General features: G+C 36.5%; 1 protein-coding gene across 7 annotated transcripts in view; it reads right to left on the bottom strand.

Annotated features, from left to right (window-relative positions):
• The window catches only part of CRPPA (CDP-L-ribitol pyrophosphorylase A), a 134,121-nt gene that overhangs the window by 105,627 nt on the left and 4,478 nt on the right, over nt 1-24,016 (bottom strand). For all 7 annotated transcript variants that reach the window (XM_063411268.1, XM_063411286.1, XM_063411296.1 and 4 more), the window contains exons 2-3: nt 20,321-20,600; nt 2,809-2,958 (exon numbers count right to left, since the gene is read on the bottom strand). In XM_063411268.1, the coding sequence (XP_063267338.1) occupies nt 2,809-2,958; nt 20,321-20,600 (430 nt within the window). The remainder of the gene's footprint in view (nt 1-2,808; nt 2,959-20,320; nt 20,601-24,016) is intronic.

The raw sequence follows: 24,016 nt of genomic DNA, 5'->3' as shown, positions 1-24,016 counted from the left end.
GGAATATGTGTTTCAGGCAACAAGGAAGATGTAAGACTGAAAATTAAATTAAATGCATCAAGATGAAATGCAGGTGAACAACCTGACTGAATTCGTCAAAATTGGTCTTGTATTTTTGGCGCCAAATGTAAAAGGGATTCCCTGTAGTACACATATATTTTAAGATACTATTGTCAATCAATCTTTGGTATTTGTACACAAAATTAATTAGGAGGAGTTTCAATGGAGTATGTGTTTTTCTCCAAATCATAGCATGGAAAATGTTTTCTAAGGAAATTACTTAATTTGGTAAAAATCATACAAATACAGTTTTTCATATTTTAATAGTGTTAATACTTTGTTCTGTTCTAGTTCTAGATAAATTTAAAACAGCAATAAAAGGAGAATGGCCTCTAGTCTGCTGTGCCCAGATGTCTACCAGACAAGAAGAGACAAAAAAGACTGCAGATAGCAAACCTGTAAGGGTCAGATAACTCACCTTTAACTGAATTTCACAACTTTGTGGTCGTATATTCAGAGATCCTACATTCACAAACTTATCTGTAAGTAAACAGTCTAAACCTATCTACTCACATCAGATGGTGCATTTAAATAGAGAAGGAGTTTAAAAGCAGTATTCCACATTACCCAGAGTACAACTGAAAAGCCTGTGATACTTGAAGCCCTAATTCAAATGGAGTTTCTTTCCAAGGAATGCATGTTTGACTGCTGTTTTTCCCCACACTGTTGTTGCATAAAGGTCACAACTGTATAAAATACACAGGCATGGGATCATGGTCCCAGATGGAGTCAGCCAAAATGAATTCCATTCCCAGCTTCTTGAATGACTTGCAACATGAGTAACAAAATTATTTTCTCTTCTTTGTTCAACTGTACAATGATACTTACCTTCACCAGGCTGTGGGATTGATTATGGATATGTTCATATTTGAGAAGCATCATGAACTGCACTCATTCCTACAAATCTGTCCTACGGTAGCTTGACTAGGTTTTCCAGGACAACAATTATCTGTCTTTTTTTATTTGTTTGTACAGTTCCCAGAACAATAGGGTCTTAATCCTTGACTTGGACAGCTAGACACCATTGAAACATAAATAATTAGGAAACAATATGAGTTGAGAGATTTTAGCAAAGTGTTATACTTCCCAAGGGTCCAGGCACAGAGCAGTAAAATGACCAGAATTTAGCCAAAGCAAAGGAACTGGGGACAAGAAACCATAGCCTTGGTTGCTTCTAACAACTTTGGTGGCTTGTTCTTGAAAGAACAGGGATACAAAAAGAAGATTGATGGAATGCATATGTGGCAAAAAAACTCTATTCAGAGGGCGTAGGAACTGCAAATATAGTTGTCTTTTGAGTGAGGCATTTAGGGCAAGAGCTTTTTATGTATTTGCCAGCTCTACTGTATTTGCAAATTATAAGCAAACATGGTAGAAAAAGTACTGGGTTGTTTGGGGGATAAGGGGGAAGGTGGTTGCAAGAAACAGCACATAAACATGCAATTTGCCAAGAGATACACATCAAAAAGGGTTGTATAATCAACAGTAGCAGTTGTCTCTTGAGAGGTGTTCTTACGCACACGGAGGCTGCATTTCCTATGAGTATGCCCACTACATTCAAGGTAGAATCTCAGAAGTATCAGCTGTGTGTCATATACTAAGAACAACCCCCTGCTTCCGACCAGAAGCAAAAAGGTTGAAGCCAGTCCAATCACTTGAGTAGCTCTTCATTTCCAATCTTCAGCATCTAACATCTTCAAGTATCAAGCATAAAGGGTATGACATGGGATTTGTGCCAACATTTCTAAGGAAAACAATTACTGAACAATTAAGTTACATCTTCTTCATTACCTGTCCTCACATTTTTCTATTGTTAGTGACTTCTAAGCTTTGTACTCTCTGAAAGTAAGTACCAGAAACTTGGGCTTGTTTAGAATTGAAAGACTGATGGGGAAGCATGACAGTCAGTATTAACATGAACAATAATTCCTTCCAGGTGACAAATGAAAAAATGCTCTGCTTCCAGTCAGTCTGGAAGATACCTGGAGGACAGGCAATTTCCACAAGGTGATGAATGAAAAGGAAGTAGAGTGTTGAGGCAAAAGGCTGGAATGTTTCCAGTAAACTGTGAATGCAGGGTGGGGCAAATGAAAGCAATCTTCAGGGCAAATTAAGGCAAAAGACTCAGGGTTTAATTCATGACCCACAACTTTAATTTTCCTGAATAAAGTTAATTTCAAAACGACATACTAAAAAATGAAAAATCACAAGAGAGACAAGTAAACATTATTTTCAGCCACTAATCGAAGAATATATAATACACATGCAACAAGCAACAAAATAAACATTTATGCAGATGTAGCAAGTTATGTTATCTCAGTATTTTAGAACACTAAAGTATTTTATCCCACTAAATTACTATAAAATGTCATTATTACACTGTGCATTCAAACCCCGTTGATATTCTCAGTCAACAATACATACTTTATACAGACACCTAACTCTAAACATATAAATCCACTCATTTAAGTAATTTATTCAATGCAAAATAAAAATTAAAGCAAATTTGTCTTTCCAGCAATTAAAACTCATCACACTCTCTTGTATTTGAAAGCTAACTAACTAAAAATTTGAATAAATTACAAGAAGGCTTTTATAAAAGACTCAGAAGCAATATACATAGAGCTTGATGTGATCTGAAATAGGTGCTGAAGCTCTATTCTTGAAAGATGACAAATAAAGTCACCTTTTTTTTCTTTTTAACTAAAGTAAATGGAAAAAAGATCTTAGAAAATCTTAGTTTCTTACCTGTTGGTATGCTTCGTAGATTATATCAAACAAGAAAGCCTGAGGCATTTCACTCGCTCTGTACCGGGCACGTTCCAGTGAGTGGTCCAAGCAGCCATCAGCAGCAGAGGCAATTACAGTAGAAACTAAAGGACGGATTGCTCCTGCTGCCTATGGAACAAAACACAATGAGAGACCTAAACATTATCAATATTAAAAGCTTTAGTCCAGAAAGCTTGAAAATTATTTTTTTCCTTCTTTATCTTTTCTATTTCTCAAAATCTGTAAGTCATACTATTTTGTATGAGACTTTCAAGACTAATGTAGCAATGGAAGAGTGTATAAGAACACTTTGAGGGACAATTTAAAAAAAAAAACCAGAAATTTTAAGTCCTTCATAAACATGCAAATACATGTACAGATCTGACATGGTCATTATTCAGACTTTCTTCTCTATACAATGTAGGTGGTTTCTGTGAGGACAGTTCTAGGCCTATTCAGATAGCAAACAGCAGCAGACACACCTGAGAAGTCTTGACAATCCACAGCACCTATTGCTTTCACAGATCTCAACTTGATCTAAACTGATCAGAACTAAGCAACAAGAAAAGTTTCAGAAAACTGAACTTGTTCCTCTGCGTTGAATTTACCCTGTGAAATACCAAGTGAACACACTTGCCGCTGAAATCAAAGGGAACACAGCATATACATCTGAAAGTACTCAATATCCAGCAGCACTGTGCTGCAGAACAGATATTTAAATGCTTATATTTCAGTTTTAGTTTTTCTTATGTTTGAAACCAATTAAACATATACCTTTGATTTTTTCATTGATATATAGTATCAAAGATCAGTGGCATTTCTGAAACAGAACTCTCCTACGAGGCTTTATGCATTTTGATACCTGAAAGTTACCCACACTTCAACAGTAACTTATCAAATTCTCCCATGCTTTGGATGTAGCTTAAGCCAATTGGGACAAGAGTGGTCCACACAATACTGAAGAAAAGAATGCAATGGAAGAACACTGCTTACCAAGTCACAGGGTAAAATGCATGCTTCCCATCAATGCTAACCACTGAGCATTTTCATGGGATACTGATTATTACCAATTTTTAGGACTAATAAAAAAGAATAATTCATGCTGTTTCAAAATACGTGGAACTATCCAACATTTTTAAACAGTATACCTAGAGAATCATTCCCAGAAGTGAATTCTGACACTTTTTACTGCAGCCACAGATTTTCGGAGGTTTAGTGAATTTTGACACAGAAAAATATAGGTCCCTTATCACATATGAGCAATTTTACTTATCTCTGTTAGAAAATCCTGCCCTAATACATGAATCCTGCCCATTCTTAGAGGATTTCTGACCTCAGATAATCACAAAATGACACAAAAAGACAAAAAAAAAGGTTTTGCCCTCTCAGAAGAGAACGAACAAGTTCTCTTCCCTCTCTCTTTTACACTACTAAACAATAAAACAAAGGTGAATGCAGTCAGCGTGCTGAGCACTTTATGAGCTCTAAACTACAGTTTCTCAGTTTATTTCCTTACAGAATGAATATAGAGATGTGAACCAATTCCTCATGCCCAAAGAGTTCTGATATGCATGACTAACCATGGCAGGGTGAAGGAAGAGAAAAGATTCAGAAGATACATGTGAGAAGAGAAATATGTGAACTACTTTCTCAAAATCTGAAAAGCACTTTTTCTTTCTAATACATGGAAAGAGATACCTATACAAAAACTACATGGAGGAAAACATTATCATCCAAAGACAAAATGTGATACAGAAAGGTCAGTAAAAATTATGCAATCATGTAAGAAAACTGTCTGTAAGGAATCTCAAGAAGTCATCTAGGCCACCTTTCTGTTGCAAGCAGGATCAATTTTATTTCTGTAATAGAAAAGACAAACTGAGAAAACTAAACACCACTATAATTTTAGTAATATGTCCGTGTATTAAATGAAGTGTAAATTTAATAAATGTACTTAGAGAAAAAGCTGTGCATAGCAGAAGTAGAGAGACTAAATTATCTGCAACTTGTCCCCTCTCTATTTCCTATGATTCAAGGACATGGATTATTACATCTATATCCCAGCTGCTGGGCATTTGGACTATGTTATTTTGCTCTGCTGTCATATTTTAATTGGTCACACACATACACAAAACTATAAAATTAGAAGGTCATGGGAAAAGAGAGAGAGCAGCATGCTACCCACAGTTTTTCTGTAATTAGCTATATATTTGAATTTTTTTTTCTGGAACAGTTACCATTCCAGAAAGCCATTTAGCAAAAGAAGGTTCCTTAGGCTGATCCAATATTTTATTACAGTTTTTAACAATCCTGTCATGTTACATTTTCAGCATAAAACAGGCTAGAAGAATACAATGTGACTTGCGTAACCAAATCTCACAAGTGAAACATGCACTCTGAGGAACAAAAAACCAAACTGCAATTCTAAATAAAATTGAATACTCAGAATTATGTTTTTAAAAGAACTCTGAAACACATTGTTTTCTTGCCATCTGGTTTGTTGCACAATAAAAATTATGAATATCTCTATTGGTATCTTTGTGACAATACTGAACCACAACTCCTGCTCTGCTGAGGCCTAGCTCTTCCAAACAATTCAGAAAGACCTAATTTCTACTAAATCCAAATGCAACATTTTTTTTAAACTCTGCAATTAGTTCTCAAGTAATTGAAAACTTCACGGCACTTAACATTTAACAAGTGCATTTTTCAAACAACTACAGTTTTCTTTTACAATACCCCATAACTGAGTCCAGCATAGCAGACTGAGATTTTCCTCCTCTCTTCCTGCCACTTCAATAAGAAATCACAAGTTGGGCACAATAGGATTTTTTTCTGCAGCAGGTCACTCAAACTATACCTGACACTGATTGAAAACATGAAACTTAGTACAAAGAATAAGATTCATGGCTGACTTCTAATATGGCAAAGGAAAGAAAATCTGTGTATACAGAAATAGGATAATAAGCAGTCATTTGATTTCAAAAGAAAGCCCTAGCTTTTATTCGAGAAAAGGACAACTCAGCACAGTGACTGAAAGCAGAATGGAGAGCTCTGGTACTTAGTAAAGCCAAGAAGTTTCAACTGCTCAGAAAACCTTCATATGATAAAGAGCTGCAGTCCAAAAGCCCCAAAAGCTGAGCTTGAGCATACTTGCTAAAGTGCAGCACTGAGTCAATACCTTAAAATCCTGAGTCAAGATACAGAAACTGATTGTCTGTTTTGCTCACTGCTGGCTCACTTTCCACAGGACCTTTCTCTGTCTCACAAACACACATGGGCTCTCTCAGTCAGACTATGTGACCCAACACAGGGCTGCATTTACCACCTCAGTGACACAGGAACTACATTAATTCCTAAGGCCACTTTCAGAATGTGTGAAATTGGGACCAAACAAGGGAAAACACTGGCCTCTGGCCCTGCACTGTTTCCATATGGCACGAGAGCTGAGTCCCAAACACAGGAAACTTTGCATCTGCAGTACTGCTGGAAACATCCCTGAGCTGGTATAAGCCAACAGAGCTGCCAAACCCATGCTGGCGTACACAGACCTCGCCACAACATGCTTCTGTTTCCAAAACTGGCTCATTGTATCTCCACTCATGGTCTAGGCATAACATCTGGCATGTAAAATCAGAAGAACTGAGCTGTGAGTTTTGTCTTACGTACAGGCCAAAGAGGGGCATACTTTAAGATGTATGGCTCATTCTGCAGTACTTCTTTCTGGTTAGCACAGACCTCTCCCCTGCTCTGAAAAGCCAAAGCCTTTCTCAATTCCACCTAGCACCCTTGCAATGAACTGAATGGACAATTTAGGAATTTAAGATAGGGCTACAGACCACTTTTCATGCAGAAACTTAAATATTAGGGCACAGCAGAGACAGTAATACAATTAGGCACTATTGTAGCTAAAGGAACTTTTGTCCCTGATAATTGTGGTGTGTAAGTGAAGAACACAATCAATCATTCATCTAGTCCACATCTCTTCAGCTACGACAGCAAGCATTTTAATCTTTGCAAGGGATTTCCTTGTTGGTTTTTGTGGTTATAAATCAGTAACAAAAATTATTTCCAAATTAGTCAAAGAGAGCATATACTGAGTTTCAGGTATTTGAATTTTATTTGTTCTAATTTGAGAAGCATTGACTTGTTATTTATGTCAGGAATGCTTAAGTATTTGGCCCAGCTCTCAGACAAGGTTCAGACATGAACTTAAAAATGAATAAAACAAAGAAGAGCTGTCCTCGTTAAAATTACAAGTACTTGCTAATGTCATCGTAGTTTCAAAAATCTTTTTTGCACTTCGAATTACCATAGCACAAAATACAAATCCTGTGAGTCTAAAGCAAGTGCCTGGGTCTTACATATTTCCCTACTCAAGAATACTTATCTTTCAATTTCTAATAATTTTGAGCCAGACCTCAAGCAGCTTAGCTTTCAAAATCATACAGAAAATGCATCATACACCCTTCCTGAATGTGAAGTGGATATTCAACAGATAGTTAAACTAAATTTCTTTAAATGTCCACTTCACAGCCTTCAAACCACTCTACTTCAAACACATTCAAGCACTAACCCTGGCATGTCCAGGAAATGCATTTCTTTCCCCCATTTTTGTAAAGTTTGTTAAATAAATTAGTTAAAGTATCCAAATACGAGTGACAAAGCTCTTAAAACACTGTTTCATAGCATAACAGGCATTGAAACAAATACCACTAACTGGTTAGTTTTCTTTTGCAGACAAAATATTGGAAGAAAAAACAACCTTCTCATTTATGACTTCCTTAAAACAATGCTAAAATATCCTAAGAATGCAGAATTCTACCAACTTCAGGGGAAGTAACAGACTCCTGTCACTCAGAGGCAAACTAATTCCTTGATCTGGTGAAACTGGACCCACTTCCAGATGCTTTTAGAAACAACAGGTGTCTTTTGTGACTCATTTTAAACTGCACAAATCAAAACCATTTACAAAAAGGTTCTAAGTCTTGTGTTCATTTTTTTTGCATAACTGCCTAGACCACAACATGCATTCAGGAATTAAAGATTCAATGGTGACTGAAAAAAAAGGTAGAAAATGAGGAAGGTCAGCATAACAAAGGTATTGCAAGAGTTTTCAGTGGATCCAAGGTGTACTAAACCACCTTTTCACTAAACACTAACCTGTTCTCAGTTTATAATACTTCCACTCTAACAAGAAGTTGTTTAGATGTGTGTTCAGTGAATCCATAACCAGGGTGAGCTTTACGATCAGACAACACAATCAGTTCAAGGACTGCTGAATGCAAAAAGTGTTAATGACGCCTTTTATTACAAAATGAAATATGAATTTTAGATCACAAAAGCCAATACACAACATAACAACTTGGCTAACATAATGCAGTATAGCTTACTTTTACTGCATATTCATAAATAATTAAAATCCTCATTTTATTTATAATAAGGTAATATTTGGTAGTAAAATCCAAACAGAACCCAATAAAATTTTCATAAAGATTAGGGAGGGAGATGGAGCTTTTATCACAAGCAACAAATGATCCAGCGTACAGATATCCAAAACACAGTGCAGCATTCACTCAAGACCAACACTCCCCACCTACAGCACAACACACCAAAAACAAGTTATCAAAGAGACAAAAGCGCCAAAAGAGCATGAAAACCAACACACATCGCTGATTTGGTCATTTTTGGGTAGCCAATGTTGAAACAGAACAATGCTAAATAGCTGCAAATCTCTACAAGTTGAATGATATGGACTGGGAAGAAAAAAAAAGTAGTAGTGGCACAAAATCCTCACAAAAAATGTCAGAACTACAATTCCTTTTGTTTTAGAACTGTGTGGTAGCAAGCTCGGACAACCACAGATCCTCCAGGCTGCCTACTAAAAAAAAAACAAAAGGATGCAGTGTCTTTGTCATACTTACCTCGTCCCCCATAAGTTCCAAGTATTGATGCAGACCCCCAAAGTCCACTCAAACAGCCAGTCTGGAACCCTCAACTTCAAGTGAGTGGGAATGACAGCCTAAAACTTTACAGAGTCTAGTCCTAAATGAGCAAAGCCATCTCTCTAACACAATTTCTTTTCACCTTTTAATTACATCAAAAATACTTTTCTTCTCCATTCATAGTCTGTCTCTCCTGAAATTCATTTTCCCTATGCTATCTTTTCAGCCATCTAGTAGCATTAAGGAAGTGTGTATTTTATGTTTTACTTATTTAATATTTTAATCATCCCAACTAACAATTCAATGTTTTGCTGTTAGCTAGGAATAGGCCTGATATGACACACAGAAAAGCAAGCCTTTGAGTACTAGTTTAAGAGAATTTTCCTGTTCTTAAGCTTTTATATGTTTTCTCAATATTCATATTTATAAATTTTAATTCTTTATTCAGACTAGTTTTCAACTCTGACAAGCCAAATAGAACTGAAGCAAGACTCACAAATAATTTAGCCACCCTGTCTTGGAAAAAAATAAACTTGGCTTGCATATATACACTGAAAACAGAAGTACATTAGAAATACATTTTCACAATTTCAAAGCAGCTATCTTCTTTAAAACTGTATGCTGGATATGGTGGGGCTTGTCACACTTAGCAGGACGACTATATCCATCTTGGAACACCATTAAAGTGAGTTTTGTAATTGTGAACTCGGTAAACATAAAAGCAATTTTATCTTGCTTTTCCATGAGGACAAGGATTGCATTAGGACACTGGTGAACTATGTAACAATAACAATCCATGGTAATTTAGACAAGCTAGGTATCTAACAGTTTACAAAAATGTCCTGGAATGGTTTTTGTTGGGTGAAAGACTATTTGTGTGTTTCCAAACACTAGCATCTCATAAGGATTTCAGTCTAAATTAGGTCTGGCTATGAACCAGCAAAAGAAGCTCAGAATAACTATGATTAATTTCTCATATTATTCCATCAAACTGTTTCCACATGTTACTACAGAGAAAGTATTCTTTACACAGATCAAACTACTTTCCAGGAAGGGCATTCACAGCCATCTACAGTACGAAAAAAAACCCAAAACCAGAAATAAACACAATATCTCCGATGCATGAAACAAGTAGAAACCTGCATTTCTATTCAGACATTTGCATTCAAACTAATTGTATCTACAGTAATCAACCTACTTCAGCCACACTCAGTAATTACCATTTAAGTTACAAGAATTGTCTCTACTGAAAGATTTCTTATTTCAGATTTATCAAACGGAACCTTCAAAGCAAAAGCTTAATTATCAGATTAAAATATTTCACATATTTAAGAGGATGTTCTTTTCAGATTTCTTGTATATCTAACAAAACAAAAGCATCTAACTATTTTTGTAAAATAAAGCAATTAGAGAATCACTTCTAATATACATTGAAGATATAGCATTAAAATATCATATCTTAACCTTCTGTTTCTTTTTTTTTTGTTATTTGGTTTTCATTTTCTGTATTTTGTATCCAGCTCCTATCTAGTTCTACTTTTTTTTTTCTATAACCAAAAGTCTTAATCTATGAGGCTTTTCTGATTCTAGTGGAGAGATGGAAGAATTAGGGTATTTCCTCCTCCAAACTACAGAAATCCTATCAAAACAACTCTATTTCAATGGACAAGATGGAGGCAGAAACAGAGTCATGACACAAACCATAAGCCACCATGCCTACACAGAAGTGCAGTTAAAAACAACAATTCAACTGTGTGAGCAAAGTTTTCTAAATCTAGGTGTGAACACTCATTCAAGCCCAAACTAGCCAAGCCTCCAAATTGAACTAATACAAGCCTGCACACAGCCCCCAGAGTTCATAACCTCATTCTGCACCCAGAACCCACCTCCTTGCTGGATAGCAAGGCAAGGCAGCAGTTTGGTTACATGGTTTCAACTCAAACTTGTCACCATCTGTCCCCATAACTCATTCTGTAAATGTCACGCCCAAAAGATGCCCCAAACCAGCTGCACGCATCTCTTGAAGGACCAGATACAGCATGAAGTCAGGACTACAGGACAAGCAAGATGACTCAGTGAAGAACAGTGCACCACAATAAAGGTAGAGGTACTCTCATTAGCATGCAGAACCATAAATGTGAGTCCAGGGCATAGCATACTTTCACCCACACTCACACCCAGACTTTCCCATGTAGCATAGACATAACTTATATGACTGTCCTGTGGTGGGGCCAGGATTCTTTCTACCTATTCCTTCTACGGACAAACAAGCACTATCTGCAACGTGGGCCATGTATCTATTAGAAATTAAGTCTGAAGAAAAAAGGACTAGCGTCTTTCTGCAAGGGTATCTTCTGCCTGTATATTCTTTCACAAAAAGAATAATTCTTAAATTACCTTATTCTGATATTTTGGGGAAAAAAACCAAACCAAACCAAACCACCACCACCAACAACAACACCACCACCAACACCACCACCACAACCACCACCACCACCACCACCAACACCAACAACAAAACCAAAACAAAACAAAAAAACCCCCACCAAAATTCATAATCCTTATGGCTACAGCATGTTTGATTCTTATTAGTGAGCACTAGAATTTCTTTTATATAGGCAGTATCACCAGCCAATGCAATTTCAGCTATCTTAACACATTTGCACTGGCAGCTTTTAATTGCCCAAGGACAGAACTGGTTGAAATGTTAAACAAGCTTAGTCTTACACAGATATTAAACCAAATCATCAGCTAGACAAAAAGAAGGTTAATTAGAACACATGTAAGGAGTTTTGAACACTAGGAAAAAAAGGCTTGTATGCTAAACTTCACCCAATTTCCTTTAAGTCTGTTTACACCCAGATGGCTAGAAGCAACAGTCAAACTCACTAAAATTGGGCACATGTTAATCTTAAACCAACACCAGGAAGGAAGAAGTTATAATTGTGTTTATTCCTAGCTGAAAGAGTGGGGATGTTTAATCAGAAATTTAATACACACTTTGATCCAATGTTAATGAGCTGACACTATGTTGTACATTGAAATGACTTCAAAGACATAGGATGCCTTAAACAAATGTAATGTATATTTATAACACTATTTAAGAAAAAGAAAACATTTCTTCTAATGAGGTCACCTTTATCAGAATATACTATCTGAGTAACTGGGGATAGCATATGTACATCAAGACATGTCAGAGCCCCAATTAGCCAGAGCAAACTAAGGAAGATAGCAGCAACTGTTGCTCTAAAGGTAAGATCACACATGTTCTTTTTCATTTACATAATTTCTGTTCTTTTGTATTTAAACCATTTACTTCTAAGCATCAGTAAATATTATTTTGGTCTTATCAACCACATGCTAAATTCTAAATATTATTCTGCATAACAAATAACATTTCTCAGAGCAAATAGAAAAGATTCCCCTCAAAAAGACAACAATAGGAACACATAAATGAAAAAAAATATATAGATGTTTAAAATAGAGGAAAGAAGCAGGACTAGGTGTATCACAGGCTGCAATTTTTCAACACACACCACCAAAAACAAGCTCAAAAATGTACCATAAGTGGAAAAGACACAAAACCAACTACATATGCACTAAGGAAAAGAGTGGTACTGCAAGCAACATTTATGTGAACATTTGATTTCACATTAAAATTGTATTTAAAAAATAAAAAACAGATTGAAAGTAAGTCTTAAGATTGTCATTTATTTTGTTCTTGTATTCTGAATTACTGACATAAATTTTTAAAACAAAACATAAAATTACAAAAGTTCACAGGATTAAACCAATATATACATTTTTAATGTGTCATATAAACTATATAGCATTTCTTCTAGTGCATTCTTATCTGTGCATTCCTTGTGAGAATTCAAGAATGGTCAAGGAAGTTAGTATTTTTCCATAGATACAACAGTACAGTACATTACATGAAATATATTTTGTCATACTATTAGACAAAATAATATGACATAGTACTTTAATCAATATATTTAACTTTTTTTTGTCACAGTCCAATAACTGGAAACGTTTAACAACATGCTGTCATTTAACAAGATTTTTTTTCTTCTAGATATATTTTTTAAAAATATTTTAAAGTTTGGTATAGAACCTGTATACTGCTACTAATGATCTATATTAAGTATATGATACTCACCACACATGGTATCCCTCACCTAAAGAGCAGCATGTGCTGGTGAAGAGTTTCAAGAATTTCTTATGACCTATTTATTCTTTTCAGTTGCCAGCAATAGTTGTACATTATACACAATTACAATGGATTCTATAATTTGGTCTAAGCAATTAAAATATTTCAAAGCAAATCACATGGCCAGTAACCACCATCAGTTTTCAATATTTTTGAAGCATTTTAAATCATATTTACAGCTTTACATTTTAGCATTCATTCAACATAACTGACAGTAAGATGATCTGCCAGCACTTACTTGTTCTAACTCGTGCTATACTGCAAATCTAGGTGGCAAAATGTAAACAAAACATCTGCTCTAAAAATTAATGAAGCATGAAAACAATATTTTTTGCCACTAAACTTAACAAGACAGTTTATTTCACTTTGACTGCAAAATATTACCTTGCACTAACAAGTTATGAAGTACAACTTACGGTCAGCAAGATATCTTTCATACCCCAAATTCTGGTATACATTGCAAAAAGCTATCAGTAAGCGTGCACCGTGCCACAAAGGATTTTGCATATTACAGTATATCAATATAAGGATGAGTTAGCACTTGTATTCAGGGGAGCAAAAATCTTGATGCAACTACCACAGGAGTTAAAATTGTTTTTAGGGGGTTTATACTTTAAGAAGAATATTTTTCCTCTAGACAGCATGCATCATTACAAAATCAACATCATGACATGAAAGCTACCGATCCACTGAATATCATTTAACACATGATTTGCATCATTTTATGAAGAAGAAAAAGAAATCTTAAAGTGTTGTAGGAAGACTCTTGCACAATTTAATCAACCAAATGCAAAACTGCAATGTTTAATTAATAACTCTTTTCCCACGCATACAGTCCTGAGCAACCAAACCCCACGGGCACTAGAGATTGTGGTCACACAGTGCCCTGAGCAACTCTGCACTTGCTTATCTTGTCTTTGCCTCATGAACTTGCTTAGCTGCTTCTCTCAGAACTGCATGTGCCTCTCCTTCCAGGAAACCTTGAACTCAAGTTTCTCTCCCTTACAGTCCATTACATTCAAAATTTCAAGTCACTTCTTTATGCAGGCTTCCTCTAACACTTTCTGTTATCAAGGGCCTTGTAAAATGGATCATTACACTTTACCATGTCAGTTTAGCTCAAATAGTGGCTTTCACACATCTGTGTGTGGATTTGATACCTCACAAATTCTCTCCTACATGCTCTAGGGCTCCTCAAGGCAGTTTTAGTTCTTTCTGCACTACAGCCCACTTACTTCTTGGAAACAGGAAGATAAGCACAGAACCAGTCCAGCAAACTATTACACCATATGAAACAGGCCAAGTTGGCTTTCAGAAGCTTCCCCGAACCTGCAAGGCTGGTGTTATCCTTGCCACAACCACCCAGATTACAAACTCAGCCAAAATGCAGCTGAGAACATTTCTGCTTGAAAACTCAGATAATCTTTCTTTCCGATGCAATATATGGTGAAAGGAAGTAAAATTTACATGCCTAATCCTTAGTCAGAGTGGCCAAGGACCTCTTCCAGATCTTGCCATGCAGGAGTTGCTAGAATGATCCAAGGCCTTTAGTTAGCCTCTCACACATGCTGGACAAAATTTCCCTTATTTTAAGGAACTATTCTTTAAACCTTTTATCTGCTGCAGGAAGGAGAAATCTGAGTGCTAAATAGACTTATCTTTTCTAAAGGCTGCTTCATTTCCCAAATATAATATTATAGGTTTTAACTAGCCTCAAATAAACAGCGGTACCATATATGTCATTTCTCTAAATTTAAAGGGGTACATATGTGTGTAGACTTCCAGAAACTAAAAAGTTGTGGATTAAGCCACCTTTCAAAAATACTGTTTGTGTTAGTCCTAGGCTGGTTCTGTTAGTATAACCTGCAAATGGTGCCAAGTAAAAAGGGAGATTATAATTTAAGTTTCTGTCTATGATTTATGTATTTCAGCTGGGTGAGTTGCATACTTCGTAATAAATGCGGTGAATCAGCTAAAGCACTTAAATTTAGACTGCAAAATGACAGAGCAGTTTTCCCCTTACCAATGCCCTCCCACCATCAAACATCACACCTTGTTAGGAATAAGACTACAAGTATTTACTAACAATGCATTAGTTCTTCATTCAACACTGAAAACAATTAACAACTTGGCTGAGAATGTTTAATTTCTACAGGACCAAAAATGCCATAAGCTATGGAAACATCGTGATGCTTTCGATATTTATCCATTAAAAAGGAAAAATGCAATGTATCACTGGTTTTTTGTAAAACACCAAAATCACATTTAATTTCATCACACATCCAAGGCTGCTGAGTAGCTCCTGATCTTTACAATAACACAGAATCATAAAATTGTTTAGGTTGCAAGGGACCTTCAAAGGTCATGTAGTTCAACCCTGCTGCAATGAGCACAGATGTCTTAAACTTTGAATGAGGTTGCTCAGCCTTGTTCAACCAGACCTTGACTGTTTCAAGGGATGGGGCATCCATCATCTCTTTAGGAAGACTCTCCTCGTGTTTCACCTATCCCACTATAAAAAAATATTTGTCTCTATCTAGTCTGAATCTACTTTTTTTTTCATTTTAAATCATTACTACTTGTCCTATTTCAACAGATCCTGCTAAAAAGTTTGTCCCCATCTTTTATATAAGCCCCCTTCAAGCACTGAGAGCCCAAAATAAGGTCTCTCCAGAGCACTCTTGTCCAGGCTAATTGACCCTAACTCTCTCAGCCTTTCATCGTAGGAGATGTATGATCCATCTGATCTTTTCTGTGGCCCTCTGCTGGACCTGCTCCAACAGGTCCATGTCTTTCTTGTGCTGAGGGCCCCAGTGCCAGATGCAGTACTCCAGTTGGGTTCTCACAAAAGTAGAGGGACATAAACACCTCCCTGGACCTGCGCTGGTCACACCTCTCCTGGCCCAGAATATAGTTGCCTTTCTGGCTGTAAGTGCATACTGTCAGCTCATGACCAGCTTTTCATTTACAAGTACCCCAAGTCCTTTTCTGAAGTGTCCTCTCAATGCCTTCATCCCCCAGTCTTTATTGATACAGGAGCTTGCACTTGGCCATGTTGAACCTCAGCATTCACACAGGACCACTGCTTGAGCTTGTCCAGGTCCCTGTGGCATGGCATGCACCCCTCAGGCATATCAACCACACCACTCACCTTGGTGTCTTCTATATGTTTGCTCAGGGTGCACCTTATCCCAATGTGTCTGCACCAATGAAGACGGTGTTAAAGGAGTACTGGTCCTAGTATGGATCCCTGAGGGACACCACTTGTCACTAATCTCCCGCTGGACATTGAGGTGTTAACCTTTATTCTCTCGCTGCAGCCATCCAATCAATTCCTCTTCCACTGAACAGTTCATCCATCAAATCCTTCTTTCTCCAATTTAGTGAGAAGGAGATTGTGGACGACTGTGTCAAAGACTATAGAGAAGACCAGAGAAGCAATATCCATAGCTCTTGTGCCACTGATGTAGTCACTCCATCATGGAAGGACAGTAGGTTGGTTGAGCAGGACTTGCCCTTGGTAAAGCCATAATGGTGCTCTCTAATCCCCTCCTTGTCCTCCATGTGCCTTAGCAGGCTAAGAGCATGTAGGTCTTAAAATGTTATTTTATTCTCAAATGATGAATAACGCCCCTACAATTCATTAATAATTATTTTCACATTGACATTAGTCACTCTCCTAAAGTACAAAACTCATTCCATTCATGTCAAGATGGCAATAGTAATAGGCCATCAGTTCTTGATTCTGTTTTTGCACAGGGGTTTGACAGGACAGTGAGAGCCCCACAAAGCGCCAAGCATACAATGAAAGTCGAACTTCTGAGAACACAGGCACAGGATAACTTCAGATAACCCAGTGTATAAATATGAATCAAAAACAATCTTGTCACTGATGCAGCCTTTGCAGCTGGCTAAAATCTGTCTTTGAATATAACAGAGGACAAAGACCATATGTAAAATATTCTATATATGGCAAAACCATAGGAGATAGGAAAACAAAAAGATAACTGCTCCAGAGAAAAAGTGCAAACAAAGGTCAGAAGGGGCAGAACCACTCCAGCATTCTGTCCCCATTCAAGTACACCACACTAGATCATCTTATTTATCCACCCAAGTCTTCCTTTACTGTCAGTGGAGAAAAAGAGGTGGTTTTTGGTTTGCCACCCACCAAGTTTTGCTAATGTAACTCAGCGAGCATAGATAGCAAAATAAGTGGGTGAAACAACGTGATCCACAGAGGTCCGTGTTTTCTGCTCCAGCCTTCCACTGCAGTAAGAGTGATAATGCCAGCACCAGAGGAATAGACTGAGCACAACACATAGTGTTTTCTGTCTGGGAGTATTATTTTGACCGACGGCCTCTGTGAGTAGGAGTCCACAAGACTGGGTAGCATTGTACAGTTGTATGTAAGCTTTGTTCAGGTCCTTGCTAAAGCTCACAATAAAGTAATGATGTTAGACAGCTTCCAGAAACCAGTGTTTAAGAATGCCATTTTGACTTAGTCCTTTCAATATAACATCCTTTACTTTCAAATCTAGTTTATGTTAACTAGAGAGAAAAAAATCCTTGGATGTGCCTTCTTTTTGTAAACTTTCAACAGTAGAACTGACAAGTTCCCCCCACCCTCCTGATTTCTTTTTCATGTAAGCATTTTTCACTTTAGTTATGTTGTTTAAAATGCAATTTTGGCAATGAGATACTGCCAGAGGCTTTGGACTGATGCCTTCTGAAGCTTCCACTTTTCCCAATTTTTACTGGCTGTAAAGAATTTGTTTCTAGAAACATACAATTTTAATTGCAAAATTACCCCCAAAACATAAATGGAATTTAATTGGTTACAAAGTAATATTTTGACATAATCAAGAAGGTTTTTAGGGGGTTTAAGGCGTAATTTATTAGTTCTGCTTAAGGTACACATTTTTATTCCCGCAGGCAAATAACAAACTGATTAGTAAGTGTAATAAAGCAGTTTATTTGTCTGAAAATTGGCAGCCAAAAGTGAAATAACTTACTTGATCAATTGCCATTTTAAACAACATTAAAGCTTCTCATAATTATGTTATCTATAAGGTATGCAGACATATAACAATGCAGCATTACCCCTATTAACACAAGTCATTTAATATGATGTTTCTGCCAGGTTTTGTACCTTTCTACATAATGCAAGAGGAAGTAATTACTTTTTGTACTGAAAGATTGAAGAACTGACATCCTTTAAGATATGCAAAGAATTTGACCATAGGAAGAGCTAAAGATGATAGCCACTCTGGATCAATTTTTTTTCTGATATTCAAAACTAAGCATACCTCTTTTGAGAAAGTCATAGCTTTCCATTTAGTTCTTCAGAATTCTGTAGTTCTCAAGTGCAAACAGCCACTTGTCTCTGGGAAGGTGGTTTTCCAATTGGTTACATAAAATGAAATACTTCTCATCTTCCTTAATTCAATTGCTTTGTCAAGCTCATCAATAGCACCCAGCTCTTAGACTTCAAGCACACATCTCTCTGATGGCCCGGCCTTGCTGAAGTCAGTGGATCTCAGCCACCACAGAAAGCCACCACAGAGTAAATCATCACCACACACATTTCAGACAAATATTATGCAATGGAATAGAGTATTACACATGTACATAATGATATTTTTGAGACCAAATTATACTTCAGTGATCCAGGTTAGGAAGTATTTACCAGTCAGAAGTTCAGATGAACTGGAATACACTAACATGAGAAGGGCCGTGGAGATTGCCTTGGTTCCCCCTACTTTTTTACTTTAAATACCTTACATCCAATTAAAAAGAAAACCAGGAGAAAATATTGTACTAAAATCACAAAACTTTCAAGAAAAAAGTGAAAAGTTAAATTCAAATGAGATATGATATACCTTAACATGCAAAGACAACACACACATTCATTAAAAGTTGAAAGATACTCATTTCAACCCAAAATCAGATCAATTAATTCCATTTTCTAACCACTCTCAAAGAATCACATTTAAAACTGATTTACAAAGAGGATTTATTTTAAAGTCTTTCGCAGAGGAACAATTCTGAAATGCTATTTTGTGCTATATGAGAAAGAATTTTAACAAGATTTTTGACCTAACAGAATTTAAGTTTTAATAACTGGAAGTCTAGGTTCTAGATCACTGAAAACTATAGTGCAGAGTTTCTATTTTATGGCCATTTCTTATTAAGCTATCTACAAAATTATAGGCCTACTAAGAAGAGACTCAATAGATTTGCAATAATGTTCTGAGAGACTTGACATAATTTGATTTTCATAATAAATATTTTAGCAAGCCATATAGTCCCCTTCTACACTATGAAGGTGTAGAAGCACCAAAGAAATACCACAGTTCATTCTTTGGACTCATTATTCCACTGTCAAAGTAGTGAACCACCTGTCAATTATCTTTTACCACATTTTCTGGAAAAGACAAGCAGTGGTACATTTTCCAGTTTTCTAGTACCCAAACAATCTGCTACCACTAACGACTTTATCTCAAACCATGTCCTAGAAGCAGAGAAGTATTATGCATTTTATTAATGGAGAATTCAAAACCAAATTAAAGATAGTAAATTTTGCAAACAAGCCTGTGGCTAAGACATGATTTCTTACATCTCTGACTTAGGCAGTTCATCTAACTTGCTACTCATCTTGTTGCTAGTGCATGTCTCTCCTGTCCTTCTACTTGCATAACACAACTTCTACCAACTCCTTCCCTTCATATATCACATACTTTCTCAGAAACCTTTTTGGTTTCTGTGAGTAACCCCAGTCCTCAGATGCAGTGTTAAATAGGAGAATATCCAACCTACTTCTGGAGGCTTCCCATTTACCCTGTTTTCCAGCAGTTTGCAATGCTTACAGGTTCTTTTGCTGCTTTTTCAGGATTTGCATATAAGTTTGAGATGAAAGCACAAAATTTGCAAGTCAACTAATGCAGTACACACACTCTTTGGCTATTATTAGTAATCACTAATAGAACTGTTATAGTATTAGGTGATAATTCTGCATGGAAAAAAAGCTAAAAAATAAAGATAAAAGGTATCATTACATAACCTACCTTTCAACTAACAAATTGCTGATTGATTCAATCTCTTACTGACAGTCTCTATGGCAACAATTATTCCCTGTAGCAAATAATACCTTCAGCATTTAAAATGTTAACCTCCCCCACCTGACCTCACTGCATAATAGGGAATCTGGATCTGTTCTACTTTAAAAAGCTCATCACACATTAATAAAATAACTAGAAAATTCCTGATTTATCAATCATGATTTTAAGCTGTACAGTATAAAGCACATTACAGAGTTGTATTGCTGTATAGTACATACCCCATGTTCTTTAGCAGCCATAACCACTTTTGAAACAATATCTTCTTCAACAAAAGGCCTCACAGCATCATGGATAATCACTACTTCTGGCTTCTGGAGCAAATGGCTGGAAAATTCATTCTCTGCAAATACTTTCAGTCCATTGAATATTGATCGGTGACGAGTTATTCCACCTTCTACTACTGTAACTCTTTTGTGGCCGTATTTTTCAATGATAGTCTTCATTGTTTCAATATTTTCAGGAGAGACCACCACAATAATGTCAGATATCCAACTTATCCTAGAAAAATCAGTACAAAACCAGAGAAAGTAGCCATGAATGACTAAATAAAAGTGGAGATATATGAAACAAAGAAATTCATAACAACGAAAATTCAAGATGGCTAAATAAAGCACCTCTTGATACACCCAAGTCCATGGTTTTGTATTCCACTCTTTAAGGGAGAGCTATAACAGAAGACTTATGCCAATAACACTGGAGTTCTGGAAAGGGACTTGCTTTCAACAACCACCTTGTGGAGGTGCAGATTCTGATAACTCTTCAAAAGCCTTGAAACCATTTCTTACTCCAGCATCATTCCTAACTTCAAAAAGAACTTCTAAATCAACCAGTGATAGTTTGCTAATCAGTTTCTAATAAACTGGTAAATCCTGTGGCCTGGAATATGCCATGTTCTATGAAGTACACAGTGCACAAGAGAATAAGACAATCAAGAAAAAGACTGAAACAAAGATCACTATCAAGACAGGCATGAGCAGTAATTGACAGAATGGTAATGAATGAAAACTGTGATACTTTAATATTGACAGGAAACATTATACTGGTAGTTTGAAAAATATATATATATTTATAAACAGAAAGATTTCTGCTGTAGGAAGCTAGAAAAATGTAAAAACATAGCGTGCAAGTTAAGAATACCATACTGAAAATGCATTTTCAGAGATCTCCAAGATTTTTGTGTTGGTATCAGTCTAGCCCTAGAACTGAGGAGTTGTGTGTGGGGAAGTGAATGACCGACAGATCACAAGATTAAAATCAACCACAACTGAAGCTAAGTTGAAATCATACTTCTGTCAAAGTATCTAAAATACAAATTCTAGTCATATGTGGCATACTGTACTTCAAAACAACAGAAATACTAAAATTCAAATCCATTGTAGTGTCCTATTTTCTAAATGTCTATGTAAAGAACATTAAAAAATTTGTTGTATTCTCTTTCTGTGTCTCCACAGATGGCAGAAGAGCATTTTAGCATGTCAGACAAGAAACTCACCAGATGAGCAATGATTTAAAAAAAAATTACTATGTTAAAATTACCCATGTGTAAAATTACCATGCATGCTAGTTACACACGCAGCTAGGGAGGAAGAGAGACAAGTATGAGTGTACTGTCACAACTAAAACTAGTAAAGCTACTGAAATTAATATTGCAGACACAAGAACGAAGGTACTAAGAACTAAATATTATTTTCTAAATATAGAAAAGTAAGAGTATGAAATTCACAGTTCAGAAATACATGTGCTCAAGATACTGATTCCTGCAATGACACATGAGAAGGCATTGCCTGGGAACTACTCTTCAAAAGCAAAATTAATCTGTGTTACAAACCAGTTACCTAGAAGGACGTGAAACAGCATCTTCCACCTCATGTAAGGAGGGGTGGGAGGTTGTAATTAATAATACTCGATGGAAAACTATCTCAATGAATTGTAAAATAACTATTTAAAATAAAATAAAGTGCTATTACATTCTTCAAAAGAAAAATACTTGTCCTTATGTTCATTTTACTATTAGCAAAGGCAGCAAATACAGCCAAACCAACATATTCTCAGCATTCTTTAAGTATTGGAGTTGCTCAAATGTAAAATCTGAAGTCATGTGGTTTCAAGTTTCATTTCAACTTGTCACTCACCACAGGCCAATCAAAAGGCTTAAAAATCTCTCATATGATTTCTGGCATACTCCTACATTTAACTACAAAATATAGCACTTCTGCATGACTTCAGCTTGGAACTAGGGCAAACTAACTGGATTCTTCTCAGTTCTTTTTTTAAATAGTGAGAGTCAGTAATTTAACAAAGCAAAATTCAGGAAGAGCTATTTCACACTAAATGAGAACAAGAGCTCTTCATTTCGATTTGCAGAAAGACTGTAGCCTTACACAGTACCCAGAAACCCGACAGTGTGCACAGCCACTGTGACTGTGTAAGAAGAACACTGACATTGCCCTTTCTGAAGTCAAATGAAGCAGGTTATGAGGCAACTGGGTAGTATACAGCATCTTCTCAGAAGCAGGGAAGAGAACACAAGTACAAGCCAGCCTGTGATAAATCTCTGCACAGAGGGGCTGGAATGGCTCAAGGCCTCCAGTGGTACAATACACCAAAAAGTGACAGGATGCGGTCACAGCTCCACCCTGTGTCTGCATAAACACATTTGTAAACTTGAGTATGTCCTCCTTAAACTCATTCTGGACTCACATTCTATAATTAGAGCTGCGATTTCGGGATGTAACATATTCATGTAAGAGCATAAAGGTATCCTCTAGATTGATTACATGCAGAACTGCTTAGGTTTTGTCCCACTAAAACTCATGAAGAGTACTAATCCAGGAAAGTGTGCTACAAGTTTTAATGAATGAGGGCTCTGCACCACATAGGTTGCTAGCTCTTCTGAAGATCTGCTTATGGAAATGTTGTAAAATGTTTTCAAGTAGAAAGCTATCACTATACACCCAATCTAGCAGTAAATTAATCTTTTTTCCCTCCCTCAATTTGTCACATCCTTTCCTTCAGAAAGATTTCATACTAAAATAATAATTTACTGAGGATCTGCTCAAATCCAGTTTAAAAACAGCATTTCAAACACCATTTCAGAATTTGATAACTGTAATATTGGCTCAAGCTTCAGAAAGAATCAGAACGACACATGAAAAAGATCACAATGCTGTACCCCAACATGCTTTAACACACAACTCTAGCGCTTCTATACAACACAGGCTGTGGTTCTGAAGTGGAAAATCAAGTCTGACCAAATGAAACAAAATGACAAGTCCAGTTACAATCACTCTGCAACTGCCTTGGGAGGACCCTAATACTAGCAGAGAGCAAACAGTGAAGCAGAAAAGGACTATATGTTTGTTTCCTGCAGCCATCCTTCTCGTCATCACCTACATACAGACTTACTGCCTAGTAAAATATAGCATTGTTCCATTCCATTTCAAACAGAACTACAAACACTTATACTAGCTGAACTAGAACTGAAAGTAGGGGAGCTCATTAACTCAGAAACAGATCAAGCTATTCCTTCAAAATACAGGCTGCAGAGGAAATGAACCAAGCCCATTTTGAAACTTTATCGCCTAAATGGCCTGCTGAGGTACAAATGTGACCCAGATTTAACCCTCCACCAGTTCACTCACATAGAAACTAGTGCTGAAATATGGCATAAGGCTTAAAAACTCACACTCAGTCTCCTGCAACTCTCACTCTGCCACTAAAAAACTGTTCAATAAAACCTACTGAGACCAGCAAAACAAAGCCAGAACCAGGCAGTCACTGCTGAGATGACTTTAGCAGTTTTAGTACCTTTCACTGTCACAGAAACGTTCAGAGGTGTAAGACAAACCATTATATTACTTTTGCTGAACTTATTAAAAACCAAATGAGAAAAAGAAGCAACAATAACAAAATCC

The sequence above is a fragment of the Prinia subflava genome, chromosome 1 (assembly GCF_021018805.1).
Source record: "Prinia subflava isolate CZ2003 ecotype Zambia chromosome 1, Cam_Psub_1.2, whole genome shotgun sequence".
Taxonomy (NCBI): Eukaryota; Metazoa; Chordata; class Aves; order Passeriformes; family Cisticolidae; genus Prinia; species Prinia subflava.
This window is presented reverse-complemented; position numbering and strand designations above follow the sequence as displayed.